The sequence below is a fragment of the Megascapheus bottae genome, chromosome 22 (assembly GCF_031878675.1).
Source record: "Megascapheus bottae isolate mThoBot1 chromosome 22, mThoBot2.hap1, whole genome shotgun sequence".
Taxonomy (NCBI): domain Eukaryota; kingdom Metazoa; phylum Chordata; class Mammalia; order Rodentia; family Geomyidae; genus Megascapheus; species Megascapheus bottae.
Window position 1 is genome coordinate 33,194,755 of NC_143530.1, and position 16,818 is coordinate 33,211,572.

General features: G+C 41.1%; 1 protein-coding gene across 2 annotated transcripts in view; it reads right to left on the bottom strand.

Moving 5' to 3' along the window:
* Positions 1 to 16,818, bottom strand: part of Nedd9 (neural precursor cell expressed, developmentally down-regulated 9) — a 96,257-nt gene that overhangs the window by 36,511 nt on the left and 42,928 nt on the right. Inside the window, exon 1 of one of the 2 annotated variants that reach the window (XM_090356481.1) lies at positions 11,192 to 11,338. The exons of the other annotated variant lie outside the window; for it this stretch is intronic. Within the exon in view, the coding sequence (XP_090212607.1) occupies positions 11,192 to 11,203 (12 nt within the window). The 5' untranslated portion in view covers positions 11,204 to 11,338. Of the gene's footprint in view, positions 1 to 11,191; positions 11,339 to 16,818 lie in introns of those variants that run through there. 2 annotated transcript variants of the gene reach the window in all.

The following is a 16,818-nucleotide window of genomic DNA, read 5'->3' on the forward strand; positions in this document are numbered from 1 at the left end:
GATGATACTAAGATGCCTTCTTTGCTGGGATGTTTTGGTTTTAGATGCTACCTGACTGAGCTTTGGTGCCTGCCTTCCATTTTCTACTTACCCTACAGGGTCCTGTTAGAACCTCTGTTGCACAGTCTATCAGTGAACATTGACACTAATTAACATAGAGGCCTAACACAGAGACCTCCAAACTTAGATGCTGCAGCTTCTCCCAATATATCAGTGAGAATAAAACAGCTTTCTTAAAGCTTGATCTCTAGATCCATATTCAGATGAGGTATATGTGCAGAGAGAGAAACCTAAGTAAGGCTTTGGAGAACTAGCTGCCTTAAAAATGGCTTAAGGTTTTTACATTTGACCTGAGATCTTATGCTTTTTAGCATTTTGTGGTATTCTCTTGAACTAGCTGGGGATAAGCCTGTAAGAGGAAGTCACTTTTTGGTTAAGATCTGTTACATTAAGCTCAAGCTCAGGCATGACAAAATTATGGCAAACATTTAGAGGGTGTTTTTTTTTATTTCTATCACCTAAAACCTATTATTACTATTATTATTACTATTATTATTATTATTATTATTATTATTGTATATACTGGTACTGGAGCTTGAACTCCAAGTGTCACAGTCTCTCTTGGCTTTGTCACTCAAGGCACACACCCCTGCTTCTGCCTTTTTACTGGTTAACTTGAGATAAAAACAGTCTCACAGACTTTTCTGCCTATGTTGACTTTAAATGACAATTCTTAGATCTCAGCCTCTTGAGTAGCTAGCATTACAGATTTGAGCAGCCTGTGTGCAGCAAGACAATTATTTTTAAGCAGAAGGAAGTAGAAAAGATTAGAATGGTAGTTCTCAAGTAGACAGGCCTTAGTCTAGCCAGAAATATATGTGGTGATGTTTGGAGAGACTTTGTTGTTACAGTATATGTGTACATGCATGTGCCACTAGCATTCAGTGGGCAGAGGATAAAGCTACTGCTACAAGCCCCTCACACAAAGAGTGCACAGCCCAGCTTACCACACCAAAACGATTACTCATCTGTTAAGTGTCATGTTGAGGTTGACAAACGTTGGAGGAAGAGAAGGGTACTAGACTCAATTAGGAGAGTCTAGTCTTAGTTCTTGCACTGTGAGACTAGTGTTCTAGAAACCTCTGCCTTTTGCTTCCCCATATGCAAAATGGGAAAATAAGCACGTTGTTTATAAAAAATTATGAGGACTCATGAAATTACATACACAGAACACTCTGGTTCCTTCAGAAGAGTCTTTAAAGTCTGAGCAGTCATTACCACTGTACTCTGATGAGCTCATGGAATTAGGTCTTAAGAATCCTATTCCACCCTTTTAAAGAAAAAAAAAATTAAAAAGACAACCTCCTCTGGGAAAAGAAAACAAACCAGAAATGATCTCATCATGATTACACCTGCCACACCAAAAAAGCAGACACAGTTCAGAGAAACAAAATTCTTTCCCTTCAGCCATGAATTAAGCTGTGTATGTAATTAAGATCTTAATAAGGGAGGCAGGAGGGCTGACACTGACGCTGCAGGCTACGCAGCAGGAAACTACCTGGCCAGCTTTAACAATCAGAACAATTGAAATCCAATTCCCCCACAGTACTTCACACTCTCAGGTGTGCCAAAAGAGTCTCCATTTCACATCTAGCTTGCTTTCATTTCCTAACAGGTCTATTTTCCATGAGGAAAAAGAAAAGAAACACTTCATTATTTCCCAGTAAGTGTAAAAAACTGGGAGAGAAGCAAGAGAAGGGGTGATACTGTTCAAAAAGCAATGTACTCTATTTGACTTAACTATATTTGGCTATTTAGTTGACTATAACGCCTTTGTATAGCACCCTGACAATAATAAAAATATATACATATATATATATATTTTTAAAGCCTCTTAGTTTCCTACCATGGTGGAAAGTAAGAAAATGCTTTCCCTGGGCAGTTATTTGATGCCTGGATCAGCTCAGGTTGACAGTCTATAGACTGACCATGTGTTCCTGAACTTTCCAAGACTGTCCCTAGTTTCAAATATCCTTCCCATTGTCAGACCATATGCTGTACTATCTGGTTTGCAAAATTTGGAGATCCTCAGAAATTCTACATCTTCTAAACCTAAACCAAACCTAAACTGATACACTCAGGCATATTTCTTGCTCATGGATTTGTGTAGTTTGCATTTAGGTCTTGAAAGAAAAGTAGATATTGGTTGAGTCTGTGATTGAGGAAATATGTTCTCTGATTGACAAAATGGACTTGAGGAGGAAATGAGCATCTGCGTACTTTCCCAGAAGTCGAGAGAGAGAGAGAGAGAGAGAGAGAGAGAGAGAGAGAGAGAGAGAGAGAGAGAGAGAGAGAGAGAGAGAGGGAGGGAGGGAGGGAGGGAGGGAGGGAGGGAGGGAGGGAGGGAGGGAGGGAGGGAGGGAGGGAGGGAGGGAGAGAGAAGGCTCTGGGGCTATCTGTACTGCTGCTGGTGTTTTCTTATCTCAGTCCTTATGGTATACTCACGACACGAAATTCTAAGTGAAGTGGATCCCAGAATCAAAGACTATTCCAAGTTCTGTCTTTGAGGAACAAGTTCTGTTCTGATCTAGGGACACAGAGCTTCAAAGTTGTGTTCCACCTGTGCTGGCTCACAGACCCGTTCCCTGTCACAGTGGCCAGAAATATGAATAGTGAAAATAATCGCCTACTGCTGACAGACAGGTCCTGACTCTAGATGACAGCTCTGGGAAGGCTAGAGTGACTACAAGTTTGTATTTTTGCCCTTTCCTGGGTGCTTGCTTTGAATGGTATTGCTGTCTGGTGAAAGGGGTGGCTCACTGAGGAAGGATGCCCAGATCATTCTTTTTTTTTGTTGTTAGTCAGTCATGGGGCTTGAACTCTGGGCCTGGGCACTGTCCCTGAGCTCAAGGCTACCCTACCCCTTGAACCACAGTGCCACTTGCAGTTGTATGGTGGTTAACTGGAGGTAAGCATCTCACGGACTTTAGTGCCCTGGCTGGCTTTGAACCTGGATCCTCAGATCTCAGACTTCTGAATAGCTCGGATGACAGGCATGATCTACCGTGCCCGGTCCAGATCGTTCTTTATCAGTGGAACTGGGACATAGAAGCCCAAATTGACCCCATATCACCTGTGGGCAGAGGTACTAAGTTCATGGAAACAAATCAACAACCATAAATCAATGAAATCATGACTAACTCATCAGCACAAGAGAAAGAACAGAGCTTCTGCTTAACAAAAAGAAATTTGGGAAAATATAATTGACACATCATACTATCTGAATATGGAGTATTATAATGGAAGGAATGTAGTTCAAATTGTTTTTCTTTGTGCTGGTCCTGGGGCTTGAACTCAGGACCTGGGCTCTCTCCCTGAGCTTTTTGCCTTGAAGCTAGTACTCTCACTTTGTTTCTGGTGTATATGTATGCCCATGTGTGTGTGAGTGAGTGTGTGTGTGTGTGTGTGTGTGTGTGTGTGTGTGTGTGATTAACTGGAGATTAAGGTCTCACAGATTTTCCTGCTAGGTCTGGATTCAAATTTCCATCCTTAGCTATTAGTCTCCTATGCAGTTAGGATTACAGGAATAAGCCACAGGCGCTGTGTGTCAAGTATTAATCTTACATGTGCTTTGGTTACTACATGTATCCATTCCGTTTCCCAGAGAACCTCCATGCTCCACTCTCACGAGAGTAAAGACAGAAATTAAAGTTGATTTTAAGAGGAGCTATTAAACATTATGGCTTTACAGATCCATGGTTACTCTATCTTTACTTCTAGTGAGCATTAACTATTACCTCAACATATTAGAAATAAAAGGAATTGTAATTCACAATGTCAGGGTTTGCCAAGAAATATGACACCTCTGAGTCACTGGACCCAGCCTTGAATAAGGATCATAAACCACTTAACTGAGACACCGTTTAAACACCATTAGTGGTTGGGGAGAAGGATTAGAGAGAATTGGACTATGTGTTTTTTAAAGATATATATCTATATATGTAGATCCCTGGGATTTAGTAGTTCATGGTGAGGCCCAGGCGATATATCAGAAAACATTTTACTGGTAATTTTAATATCACCATAATTGACAGCCTCTATTCCCTATTTCAACCATGAAAAACGCCATCACACATCACAACTAGTCCTGTTCTGGAGTGCTAGTACCACAGCCATCAAAGGACATGCCTCAAACCACTGAGATCCAATTGTTTACTGAAAAGACCTTATACAAGATTCATCCTTTCCTGTTGAGGGTGCACCATTTATCTCAAAGAGAAGATTCTGCAGGAAGGGCCTTTGCAGCCAGGCTGCAGCGTCCCCAGCGTGCCTCATTATCCAGGAAGAATTACCACAGGGAGATGGCTGGAATGCTCAAAGTAAATAAGATGAAGGGCAGTGCTGTGGACAAGACATAAACAGGGCTTTGGATTTTTTTTTCCCCTTCTTTCCATGCCCATGCTCTTAGCAATCATCTGTTGCCTAGGAAACCAGCAGCTCTACTCTGGCATTTAAGTTGGAAATATTGTATTTCTTCCCAGTGGCTCTAGTGCGTTTATCTTGGCAGGAAGGCCTGGTAATTAACTGTATAGGTTACTGTGGGGTAGTGCTATGGTCCTAGTGGCTGGCATTCCAAACCAATTTGTCTGTTTCTTTCTAACTCTAAAATGATCTAAAAATAGATATCCAAGACCTCTTACTTTACATTGACGTCACTCTGATGGTAATGAGATGGGGTAGAATTTATCCCAAATTCAACTGTCAACCCCTAAGCTCCTCTTTGGGCTATAGGATTGTATTTCATTTTGTTTTATTTTGTATTTTTGACTTCACTGTTTTAAATGGATGACTTTCTCTTTTCCTCAGTAATATTTTTGTTACAGGTAACAAAAAAGAAACCTGTTTAGTTTCATGAATGCTTCCCCTTAAACTTTTATCTGTAGACTGCTTCTGTACATAGCTACCTATCTGTATAGATATACAGATATCTCTACGATAAGCTGCCCCATGAAAAATTGCTCATATATCCAATACTATTCATGTGGTTGTATGTATGTATGTGTGTATATAATATATGTATGTATCTTACATAATAGAACAGCTGACATTTATCAATTGTCTACTATTTGCTAGCAACTAATGACTTCATATATTCTTACAACCTTTTTTTACAGGGCAAGCATTGTCACCTCCATGTTACCAGTAAGGAAAACAGAAGTCTAAAACAGATGATTGAAAATTATGCTGGTAGGCAGAAACAAAAATGAGATTAGAAACATAACCAGTATTCTTTCCACTATATCACAGGACATGAAGGCATTTTTAAATGACTATGTATCTATATGTTCTATTTCATTTGGCAGAAGACTCATTATAAGGAAGTCCTGTGGTCTCAGGAATATCAAGTCTTATTAATAAAAGTGAAGAGACCAAATCAATAATATATTAGTAAATGGGGCTCTGTGCTATAAGTGTGCTGTTAGATCTCTATGCCAGGGATCAGTATTTCTATAATCCATATCAGGATCATGGAATTTTCAACCGTAACAACCATCTTAACATAGTAATTGAGATTTAAACATGTCATCATGCGCTCTCTTATGTCTCTCTCTGTGTCTCTCTCTCTCTTTTTTCTCTCTCTCTCCCTCCTTCATTCCCTCCCTGTCTCCATTATCGGTTGTAGGGCTTGAACTCAGGGACTAGGCATGTCCCTGAGTTCTGTTTTGTTTTGGTTTTTTTGCTCAAGGTTGGTGCTTTATCACTCTAAGCCCCACTTCTGTTTTTTGTTTTTTGTGGTTTTGTTTTTTTTTTTTTTTGGTGGTTCATTGGAAATGAGAGTCTCACAGACTTTCTTGCTAGGCTTCAAACCTTGATCCTTAGATCTCAGCAACTTGAGTAGCTAGGAATAGTCAGGTGTGAGTCACCAGTGCCAGGTTTGGGCCTTGCACTCTTGCTGGGCTTTTTCACTCAAGGTTAGCACTTTACTACTTGAGCCACACCTCTACTTTCAGTATTTTGCTGGTTAATTGGAGATAGGTGTCTCATGGACTTTTCTACCTGGGCTGGCTTGAACCACGATCTTCAGATATCAGCCTCTGGAGTAGCTAAGATTACAGGTCTGAGTCACCAATGCTGAGCTCCACACTGTTCTTTCAACACCTATTGAGTGCCAGGGCCAGCCAACATTATCTACTTATTATATGGCAGAAGCCATGGTAAATATTTTCTACATTAGCTTTCATCTTAGAACAATAGTATGAGAAAGTATTATTATCTCTATTATACAAGTAAATCTGAAGCTCAAAGAGCTTAACTTGCTGAAGATGACAGTGTTTCAAGCCACAAGAAACAAACATCTTTCTCCAATGACCACACTCTATCTTATCTAAAAAGTATCTAAGACCTAGTTCCTGCCCCTTTGGGGCTTGGTAGATTCTAGATCATAGTTTGTATTACAAGTATGTATGTCTATAAATCCTTCCCAATATACAAATAAAGTATGTGTTTCTGATATTCAGTGTTGTTTACTTAGAACAGTCCTGTAGGCAATCTGTGCGAATTAATTTCAGCTATCATTTAGATGGCGATTTGATTGGAGTGAGGTCTTGACTAACAGAGAAGAGCAGAGATGAAAAACATACGGCCTCTGTAAGGGATTATAGGACACAAGGTTTCAGCTTTTGATTGTTTTATGGAGCATCTAGTGAGACGTGCCAAGGCTATGCCAGTTACGCAGGCACAGAGTCAGGAGCCATTGAAAGACAGCCAGGGAACGGTGTTTCCCACAGCAGTCAAGAAAAGATGGGATAAGGACATTAACACTATCATGGGAGTGTGTGTGTGTGTGTGTGTGTGTGTGTGTGTGTGTGTGTGTGTGTGTGAAGGGTGGCCCCTACACAGAGAAGTACAAGGGACACTTTTATGAAAAATGAGATCCAATGAAAGACACAAAAGGTACAGGGACTTTGCAGAGTGTGTTAAAAAATAAAGAAGGGTTTATTTGCTGGCTTACTTATGTATAGAAAACTGCAGGTGTGGGAATATGAGAAGTCACAGAGAACAGGAGCAGTGTATTTCAACCAGAAAAGGATGCTAAAGGAACTCTTGGTATATTATACACTCTATAACTGGCTACTCTGGGATTATTGGAACTGCTATAATTCCATAAAGACTTCATCTTTGTGTAGGTAAGTTTTTTTGCTCTGAAAATGGGTTTGCCAAATAAAGTTAGTTCATTATTTTCAAATTCCTAAGTGTCAAACAAGGTCTCAAAAAAAGGGAGGGAAGAATCAAAAGTCCCAAATCTGGAAGAAACCCTATATATCATTTAGAGTAAAAGAATTTAGGGCTGGGAGTATGACCTAGTGGTAGAGTGCTTGCCTAGCATGCATGAAGCCCTAGGTTTGATTCTTTGGTACCACATACATAGAAAAAAACGAAAGTGGTGCTATGGCTCAAGTGGTAGAACACTAGCCTTCCTTGAGAAAGCTCAAGGACAGTGTCCTGGCCCTGAGTTCAAGTTCCAGGATGGGAAAAAAAAGAAAGAAAGAATTGAAAGCCAAAACATGAAAGAGAAGAGGAAATTAGAAGATTTTGTGAGTTATAAATGGCTGTGATAGCTGTATTCACTAAATCAAGGACTTTCTATCATTTGCTTCTTAAGCAAGCTTGCAAAAAAAAAATCACATCAAAGTTCCCCATAGAAGCATTTTATTGTGCACTTTCCCCTTTTTGTTGACTTGCTTTGTCCTCATTCAACCAGACCACAAATTGGAATTTCAGATTGTGACTTGCCTTATTGTATCTCAGAGACCATCTGTACTTTTTCATAAGACAAAATATTAAAGAATAATTTTCTGCATGGTCTTAGAATAGATAAATACTTAGACTTTGACTGTAAGCACACAGGTCTCTGAAATTTGGCAAGTCACAAAATCTTCTTGGCTATTAGAGGTCAGATAGCAATTGACTGCTGAGTATCTTCCATGTCAGAGCGTGAAGTTGGAAGGGCCTGGGATTTGGCCTGTCTGAAGTGGGCATGACTATAGGATTTTGACTTAAAAAGAATGTCCAAGAGCTTGCCAATCAACCTCATGTCAAACTGAAGCAATCACCCATGTCTAGATTTTCAATAAGATACCACCAAAATCATGTTTGTTTTCCCTATACTCCCATTTGAAACATACTGTGTATTTTAAAAAGGATTTAGTGAGGAGTTTTTTTTTTTTTTAATAAAGGGAGCCATCATAATTTACTACCATAGAGACTGAACCTCTCCTAAGAGATATGGAACTTTAAACACCTATGAGAATAACTATAGCCTTCCCATGAATAAATATAAAAAATACAGTAAAATACAAATAGACTAGGTATGGGCTACCTTAGAAGGTTTACTTAAAGTAATAGTTTACATTCCACAGCTTCCATGATTGTTGTGAATAATTGCCATCAAGCTTTAAGTTGTATATTTTAAGTTGAAAATGATTAAAGCTTGGTTGTTTAGTTATGATCCCTGGAGTTGCCAAACAAGACTATCTGGTCAGCAACAGCTGACAGGGTCTGCTTTATAAATCTCTTGATGATCATTTTAAGTCTGTGCTAAATTTGTAGTTTATAAAACAACATAGTATTTCAGAGGTAATTTCTGACTCCTGAATTTTACAGTCTAATAATTACCTGGTTTTACTGCCTAAGTAATTCAAATGTAACAACTGCCAAACATGCATTTCGCTTTGCTCTGTACAGATAATGTGCAAAAAAAAAAAAAAGTTTCTGAAGCAAGGTAGTATTAATCAAAAAGATATGTTAGGAAGGTCAAAGATGGTTCTTTCTCTCTTAATAGTGGCTAAATATCGGGTGTCAGAGCCATGTTTTCTTACTTGGAATCCAGTGCTTACTCGCTGCCTTGGTATTCACCAGTCCCTTTGCCTGTCTGTGACACAATTTGCACATTTAAAAATGGGCCTAAGAATTAAAACTTCCCTAGAGTTATTGGGAAAGTTAAATATGACGATACTCAATTGCAAAGGCAAATTTCTATGAACATTATCACTCCACTACCTCTGTGTAATTTCTTTTACTTAAAATAACAAATCCTCTCTTTAAATAAAGTCATCTACTATTAATGTTACCAGTTTGTCTGCTATTTGCTTGTTTGGAGATTTCTGCATTTTTTTCCTAGTGTCCACAAACAATAATCACGTATTTATATCCTTGGACAGGGTGTTCAACACTGTTGAGACACACCCAAAAGGCAGGTTTTTCTCCATGGATGCCAGTTGCAATTTACATTGTCAGTCACCATGATATTTCCTTTCCCATAAAGTATAAAGCCACAGATGATGAGGTCATTGAGTAACAGTGACTGCAGACTTTGTCACTTTTTAGACAACGTTCATTTCAATCAGTTAACTTTCTGGTGATAGATGTAAGCATACTTTCTCTTTTAATCTGCAAGCCAGTTTATAATCAGCTACATGGAGAAAAATGAACTCCAATAGTCAATCTGACGTATCCCTTGGTATCTCACCTTATCACTGCCCTAAATGAGGAGACTGTGGAAATATGAGGGGAATCACTTCAGAAAAGAACATTCCTTCCTGGTCGAAGAATTTGTTGCTGATTGCATTTTTGAAATATTTATTTATTTGTTTAATCAACTCATGCTCACACTGGGCTTTTTCCCTCAGGGCTGGTATGCTATACTTCTACTTTCAGCTTTTTGCTGGTTAATTGGAGATAAGCACCTCTATCTGCCTGGGCTGGCTTAGAACAGTGGTCTCCAGATCACAGCCTCCTGAGCAGCTAGGATTACAACATGAGACACTAGTGCCTGGCTTCTGATTGTATCTTAAAGTCAAATATTGATTATCCTTTACTGACTGAGATCTTCCCCCTTGAAACAGATAATCGAAATCTGATAATAGGATGAAAAAAAATGGATATCTGGGTCTTCAGACAGTTGTGTTTCAAGAGCTGTTATTCATGCATTACAATAAAGACTTGGGACATTATTTTGAACAAGATTTATAGCTATTGAACCCAAGATTTATCACTGAGGTTAGCCAGTGGTTATCAATTACAGCAATTACATTAAAAAAAAAGATAGGCTAGAAGTAACATAATTCAGAAAGAAAGCAAATCAACACCCAACTAAGCACAATCCTGAAGGCTGAACAGTTAATATGTATGTCAGTCCAAAGGTATCGGCCACCTTGCCCAAATTCATTTTAATAATAGCTCTTTTATTTGAAAAGAATAGGATTCATGCTTATTCATCATCTCCCCTTTTCTCCACCCCCTCCCCCCAAAAATAAAACCAGTCATGACCAATTCATTGCAATCCGCTACTGTATCAGATTCCCTGGAAACTGCTTGCCTCTTTGGATAGGGTATGCTGAGCAAGTCATAATCCCTTAGCCAAGAACAAATACACAAACCAGGGTGCAAAACACACTGGAAAACCTCTGCCAAACTATCATAACAATGACACGTAAGCTTTAAGCAAAATAAGACACCTAGATCCTTCATACGCTCAGCCCATTCAAATCTCAATTAAAAAAAAAAAAAAAACATGTTTTCCAGAAATGACTAATCCTCATTGATTCTTACATCCAACACCATCTAAGGATATGGCAATTCTTTCTCATGGAGTCTATAGTAAATCTTTTTAAATTTCTCCTACCAAAAAGGACATGTAACCACTGGCCTTTCCACCCCAAGAGCTTCAAGCAAAACATTGAACAAACTTTGCATTTAAGAAACAGTTGGAGGGATTGGGTAGTAGTTCTGATTTCTCTCCTTATAGCTCTCCTGGGCAGCTGGGACCAGCCTGGGCGAGCTGAGGCTCTGAGACTTGAGCTAAGACGTGCTGCACAATTCGAAGTTTAGGCACCCTGTAAATCTAGAGTAATCGCTTATAAAGTGGCTGGGCTGGGAGTCTAGCTTCTCACACCATTTCTCCCCGCCACTTTCTGCACCGATGGGCTCCGGTGTAGTGTGAACTCCTCCAGCGGGTGGCAAAGGGCAAGCGTCCCGGGCCACCCCTCCCAGCCACGGGGACCCGTCCCGGATCTCTCCCGGGACGCACACACACCTAAAGGTCCCCGCAGAGCCGTTGTCCGCGCGTTAATACACGCGGGCGCACAGCCTGCAGCCGCCAAAGGCAACCCGGTGTACTAGATCGTCTCACCTTATACTTCATTTCGGCAGCGGTGAGTTGAGCCGTTTTCCTCCCCAGTTAGTGAGCCAGCATGGAGCGCTGGGGTGTCCGCCTCTCCATTGAGTGCAGTGCGGGATCCGAGTGGGGAAGGTTTCTCTCCAGGCGCAGCGCTGCCCGCGGAGCCTGCGCGCGCGCCCAGCCCAGCTTCTGAGCTGTTTTGATTGAGGCCCGCCCACCACGGGTCTCATTTGCATGCCGCACCACCATTGGTTGGTAAAGTAATCCGTACGCCCCGCCCACCCGTAACTTCTAAAAAAAAAAAACTACCTCGACAAAGAACTTGTAATGTGATCATTTTCTTTTTACATTATCAAAAAGGGTGGAAAATAAAACAGCAAGGGGCCAGCCGTGCCCCAAACTCCGCGCACTTCCCCCACACGCAAAATAAAAACTGAAAGAAGAAAAAAGGAAAGAAAAGAGGAGCCAGGGGAAAAAAAAAGGGAGGGTGGGGGAGAAAGTCCTTTTAAGATTAACCTAAATTTTAAAGAATCCAAATTCACAAAGCGGCCTGACAGTCGCGTTTCCTGTGACCTAGCAACTAGTTCATAAACCCGTTTCATTTCAAAGCCCTTCACCTCACCATCTCTACATGAAACGAACTCCGATAACAAAAGGTTTTCTGTTTCCAGGCCTCCTTTTACTCACCACCCCTGCTGCTATCTCTGTCTGTTTCTTTCTCTCTCCTCCCCCTCCCTCCCTTTTCCTTGGCTTGGTCCTCCCTTCCCACCTCCCTGCCCACCCCCCTCCCCTTCTTTCTTTTCAATGTTCAAAGTACTTTGGATGGTCAGTCTGCAAGGCACTGGAATACAATTCTCCCTTAAGGGAGCAGGAGCCCAGCACTGCTCACTGGAGGCTCACTGTCTGAGTGTCAGACACATTCTTTGACCTGGCTATCATTGCTGAGGGTAAAAGTTAAGATAGTCCTCAGATAGGGCTGGCTATATCCCATGTATCACCCCTGTCCACTGGGTTCTCTGGTCTGTGATTGCTAGCATTCTAGCTCCAGTTAACACGGACACTTTTTCCTTCTGACCTGTCTTCTATAGATGACCTACTATAGATGACCTTCTATAGATGACTGGAAGGATGGAGAGGTGGAGGAAACCATGATTTGGTAAGCCTGGTTAAAAACTAGTCCCAGATCCAAGCCTTCTGAAAAGACAGTTTAACAAAATGAATTCCAGGAAGCTGAAACAAGTTGTGTGTGTGTGTGTGTGTGTGTGTGTGTGTGTGTGTGTGTGTGTGTGTGTGTGTGTGTGTGTGTATTTGTGTGTGTAGGAGTGGGGGTGGAGTCAAAAGGCAGAATGGAAAGGGGAAGGGCGGGCAAGTATAGTTATTGCATTCAACACACATGTGTGAAAATGAAACCATAGAACTTGAGGGTAGGGTTGGGTTTAGGAAAATGGGAGAATGATAGGAGGGATAACATTGATCAAGTTATATTACAAATTGATCTGTTGAACTGAAACCCCTTTGTACAACTACTTAAAGATAAGTAAAGCACTAAAGCACACAACTCCATTTCTATTGAGATGGAGATTGATTTTGTAGTTTCTACAGAAAAAGAGAATTGCTTAGGAAAAGACAGAAATGAAGCATATTTCAGGGAAGAAAACGAATTTCTTTTTCCTAGGCTTTGGAATTGAGAAAATTGTTGGCCCTGAGTGGAATAGTGAACTCCAACCATGCTAAATGCCTTGGATAGAAAAATCAGACTTCTTCCCTTTTAATGTTCCTGACTGAGCTGGTTCAAAATCAGTTTGTTTTTTTCTTTCTCCAAATGATGAATGGATTAAAACTCTACTTTTCTGATCTTAACAAAACAACAGGAGAGTAGCTATCCTCCAAAAGGGGTTTCCAGATACAGGGTTGGTAGTTGAAGGTACTGTTTAGTGTGGTGCCGGTTCCCCAGATATAATGCTAGCCACTTGTAATGACATTGACACACCTGTCAATGTCCTTCCTGAAGCCTTAGGTTTTTCCTCATTTGGCTTTAAGGCAAAGGTTAGCCTGAGTAATTTTTTTTGATGGGGAGGGGAGAACTTGAACTCAGAACCTAGTGTTCCCTTTTGGCTTTTTGCTCAATGCTGGTACTCTATTGTTTGAGTCACATCTCCTCTTCTAGCTTTTGGGTGGTTAGAGATAAAAGTCTCAGGAACTTTCTTGCTTAGGTTGGCTTTGAACCTCTAGGCTCACACTGAAGCCACTCGAATAGTTAGGATTATAGCAGTGATTAGCTAAGCCTGAGTGATTTTGCCATGGCTTTTTTTTTTTAAGACAAATTAAAGTTGTAGTCTATTGTTTTTCAAGGGTTATTCTAACTGTTCTATAGGGAGGGAGTAGTTAGTAGGAAATTGCTCTGTGTCTGCTTGGATAAGGAGGACAATAAATCAAATACCTTCCCTCTGTGAGATAAATCTTGAGCTCTCCAGGAGATCCAGATAACCCACTCTGGCTTCTTAAATGGAGAAGTGGACTTTTCCTTCTGTTTTGTTTGAGAAATATCACTGAACATGTGAGTGCAAGTATCCTATCCAATTTTAATGTCCTGAAACAGCTTCCCAAAAAATCTTGCTTAGTTTTTTTTTGTAACTTTATTCTTCCAACTAGAAAGCTTAATTCCTATCAACTGATTGTTCTGTATAATAAGACACATATACTATACTTGCCCATATTAAGATGAACAAGTTTGGTTCTGTATAAATTTAATTTCATCAAGGAAAATACAAAGAAAAAACCTGGGAGCTCAGGCATTATGTGATAGGGTCAGAGTATTTGTAGGTAGGATCAGAGACGGTGATTGTGAAGCTGTATAGAAGCCTAAGCTGCACTTGAGACCCAAGGATACTGGAGAGGCCAAGAAAATCCCAGGCAATGAGAAAGACTTGAGGGCTGCAAATGGCAGGAAGATAAGAGTGGGAATATCTAAGTTCTTTGGAGTTCACACTACAACACCAAGTGTCCCAGATACCAGATACAGAGTTCCAGGTTTTAGTCCTTTCTCAGAAGAGCTTTCAGTGTTGTTTTAGTCCCATGTCTCCTCTCTATGGGCTGTTGTATTTTGGAAGTATGTTACTGCATGGGCAGTATTTTGTATGATGAGATGGCTAGGAGCCTTTGGAGGCCAGGGGTAAATTATGGCCTGAATATGAAACATCTTTCATGTTGAAGGCTTAGTCCTCAGATGGGAGGTTCTGGAACTTTGGGAGGTAGGTCCTAGCTTGAGAACGTTAATCATTGGCTACCTGTCCTCGGGGGTATATGTTGCTCTGAGCTCCTCTCTGGCTGAGGATCTTTCTTTGGGTTTGCTGTGATGAGTCTCCACTGCCACATGTTCTTGATACACAAAAGTAGTATGGGCTAGGCCTCTTCCAGGTAGAAAAATGACAGGGAAGCTTATAGTAAAATGAGAGTAGAGAAGATAAAGTGAATGTATGCTATGATTTGTGGTAATGAATACTGCGAAGAAAAGCAAAGCAGGGAAAATTTCTAAAGGAAAATGTGTGTGCGTGCACGCGTGTGTGTGTGTGTGTGTGTGTGTTATTTTGGAGCAGACTCGAAAGATCCCATAAGAAGGTGTGATACTTAGCAGAAATCTGAAAACTATAGGGATCCCACAACTTAGTGAGTCTCAGACAGAAGTGACTCATGGACAGGAGTGAAGGAAACAAGAGCTTGGTGTATATAAGAAGCGGCCATCATAGTGCTGGATACCAGAAGAGCGAGGGAAGAGAGGCTCCGAGAGCAGGCAGAAATGGGCTGGTTCCCCCCCCCCCCACCTCTGGAGTGTGACAGGAAGCCACTGGAGGGTTTTCAATAGGCAGTGATCTTTTTCTGTTTATACTCTTTGTAGAAATACTCAAGGACAGCAGCCTATTGGCTAAAATATGGAGCTTCAGTCTTAATGTGGTTTAAGTAATGCAGATGGCTGAGACTTGATTGGTTTCATTTCGTATGTTCCCTTGACGAACCCTTTGGGAAAGCATGAATTCTCTCAATGGATAAATGAATTATCTCAATGGAGAAACAGTCCCCCTTTATCCACTGCAAATGATGAGATTTAAACTGGTCCGGATGTATGGGATAGCTCAAGAACTCCCAGGGGTACCCCACCCCAGAATAAGCCAGGACACTGGAGCTCAGACTCTGCACTTACCAGTTCTCCTTTTATTGGGCATCTCAGCTTTGCCATTTGCCAGCTTGTCTGACAAGGACTCTGTTTCTTAGACACCTTATAATGGCAGAAGTGATAGAAATAGTATCCAGAATGAATTCCCAGCTGCCCCAGGGTATTGGCAGGAATACATAACCAAACAAAGAAGATTCTAGAAAAAAGATACTTCTGTCCATCACGTGGAAAGTATCTTGTGGCTCACTGTTTAAGGAAGGAAGGCAAAACCATAGTTCCAGGCTGCGTGGACTAGGGTAAAATGGAACCTCAGACGCCATCTAGTCCAGCCCCTCCCAGGATGAAGAGGACAACACTTAGGCTCAGAGAGATTGGGGCCCTCAAAGAAGGGTCATACCACAAAGGCACTCTGTAGGTTAGGAACATCTCTTGAGTCTCTTTCTGAGCTATTTCAATCATTTCTTATGAGTTTCCTTTTCTGAATGGCCTCCCCCTCTCAATGTATCTTCAATACCATCACCTGTTTAGTTCCTGGAGCCCAAAGCTAAACTTAACATTACCACGATGTTTTCAAGCTTGTAGTGACATCGAAATGCCTTAACCTAGTAGAATCCAACAGGTTATGGTAGACTGTCTGCTCAGCCTTCCCTTCCTTTCTGACCTTCCTTCCCTCCTTCACCCTCTAGCCACATGGGACAGGGTGGCGGGGGACTCTCGGATCCCAGGACAAGCTTGGACCTTCCTGATGTTGCACAGACAGACCCCTTCTACAGAGAAGGCCCTAATTTCACTCTGCTGTCAAACTCAGCCTAACACTGACTCCTTTGTGTGCCCTTGACCACAGCCCCCACCCTGCCCACCTCGCCCTTTCAGAGTGAACACTGCTCTTTACTGTGCCCTCATTGTACTTGGAACACGGCTCTATTATGAGGGCTTTTTCCTCATTGGTAATGATGTGTTGATGTCTGTCTGTGTTCCCAGCTCTACTGCTGTGTGTTCCAGAGAACCAGGGTGGGGTCCCTGTTGCTCCCTTATACCTCACAGGTGATAAGTGTTTGCTCAATGAATATGAAGATAAACATACAAAATAAAAAAAGAAGATAAATACAATTTCAGGGAACATATGTTTATCATAGCGCCCAGAAAAGGGATGCAAAAACGTATTTGAGGGCAATATGGAGTTTGCACTTATTAAAAATAGACACAGTCAGGCATGGTGGTGAACGCTTACAAATCTCAGAACTCTAGGAGGCGAAGACAGGAAGATTATGAGTTTGAGGCTAGTTTAGGTTAAGTATGGAGACACTGTCTCAGAAAAGGAAAGCAAACAAAAAGAAAGATAAGATGTACCTCTTCATAATTAATACAGAATCACTTCTGTATCTCACACCTAGGAATAACCTTTACTCTTTTTTCCCCTCTGTCCTGGGCCTTGAACTCAGAGCCTGAGCACTGTCCTTGGGCTTTC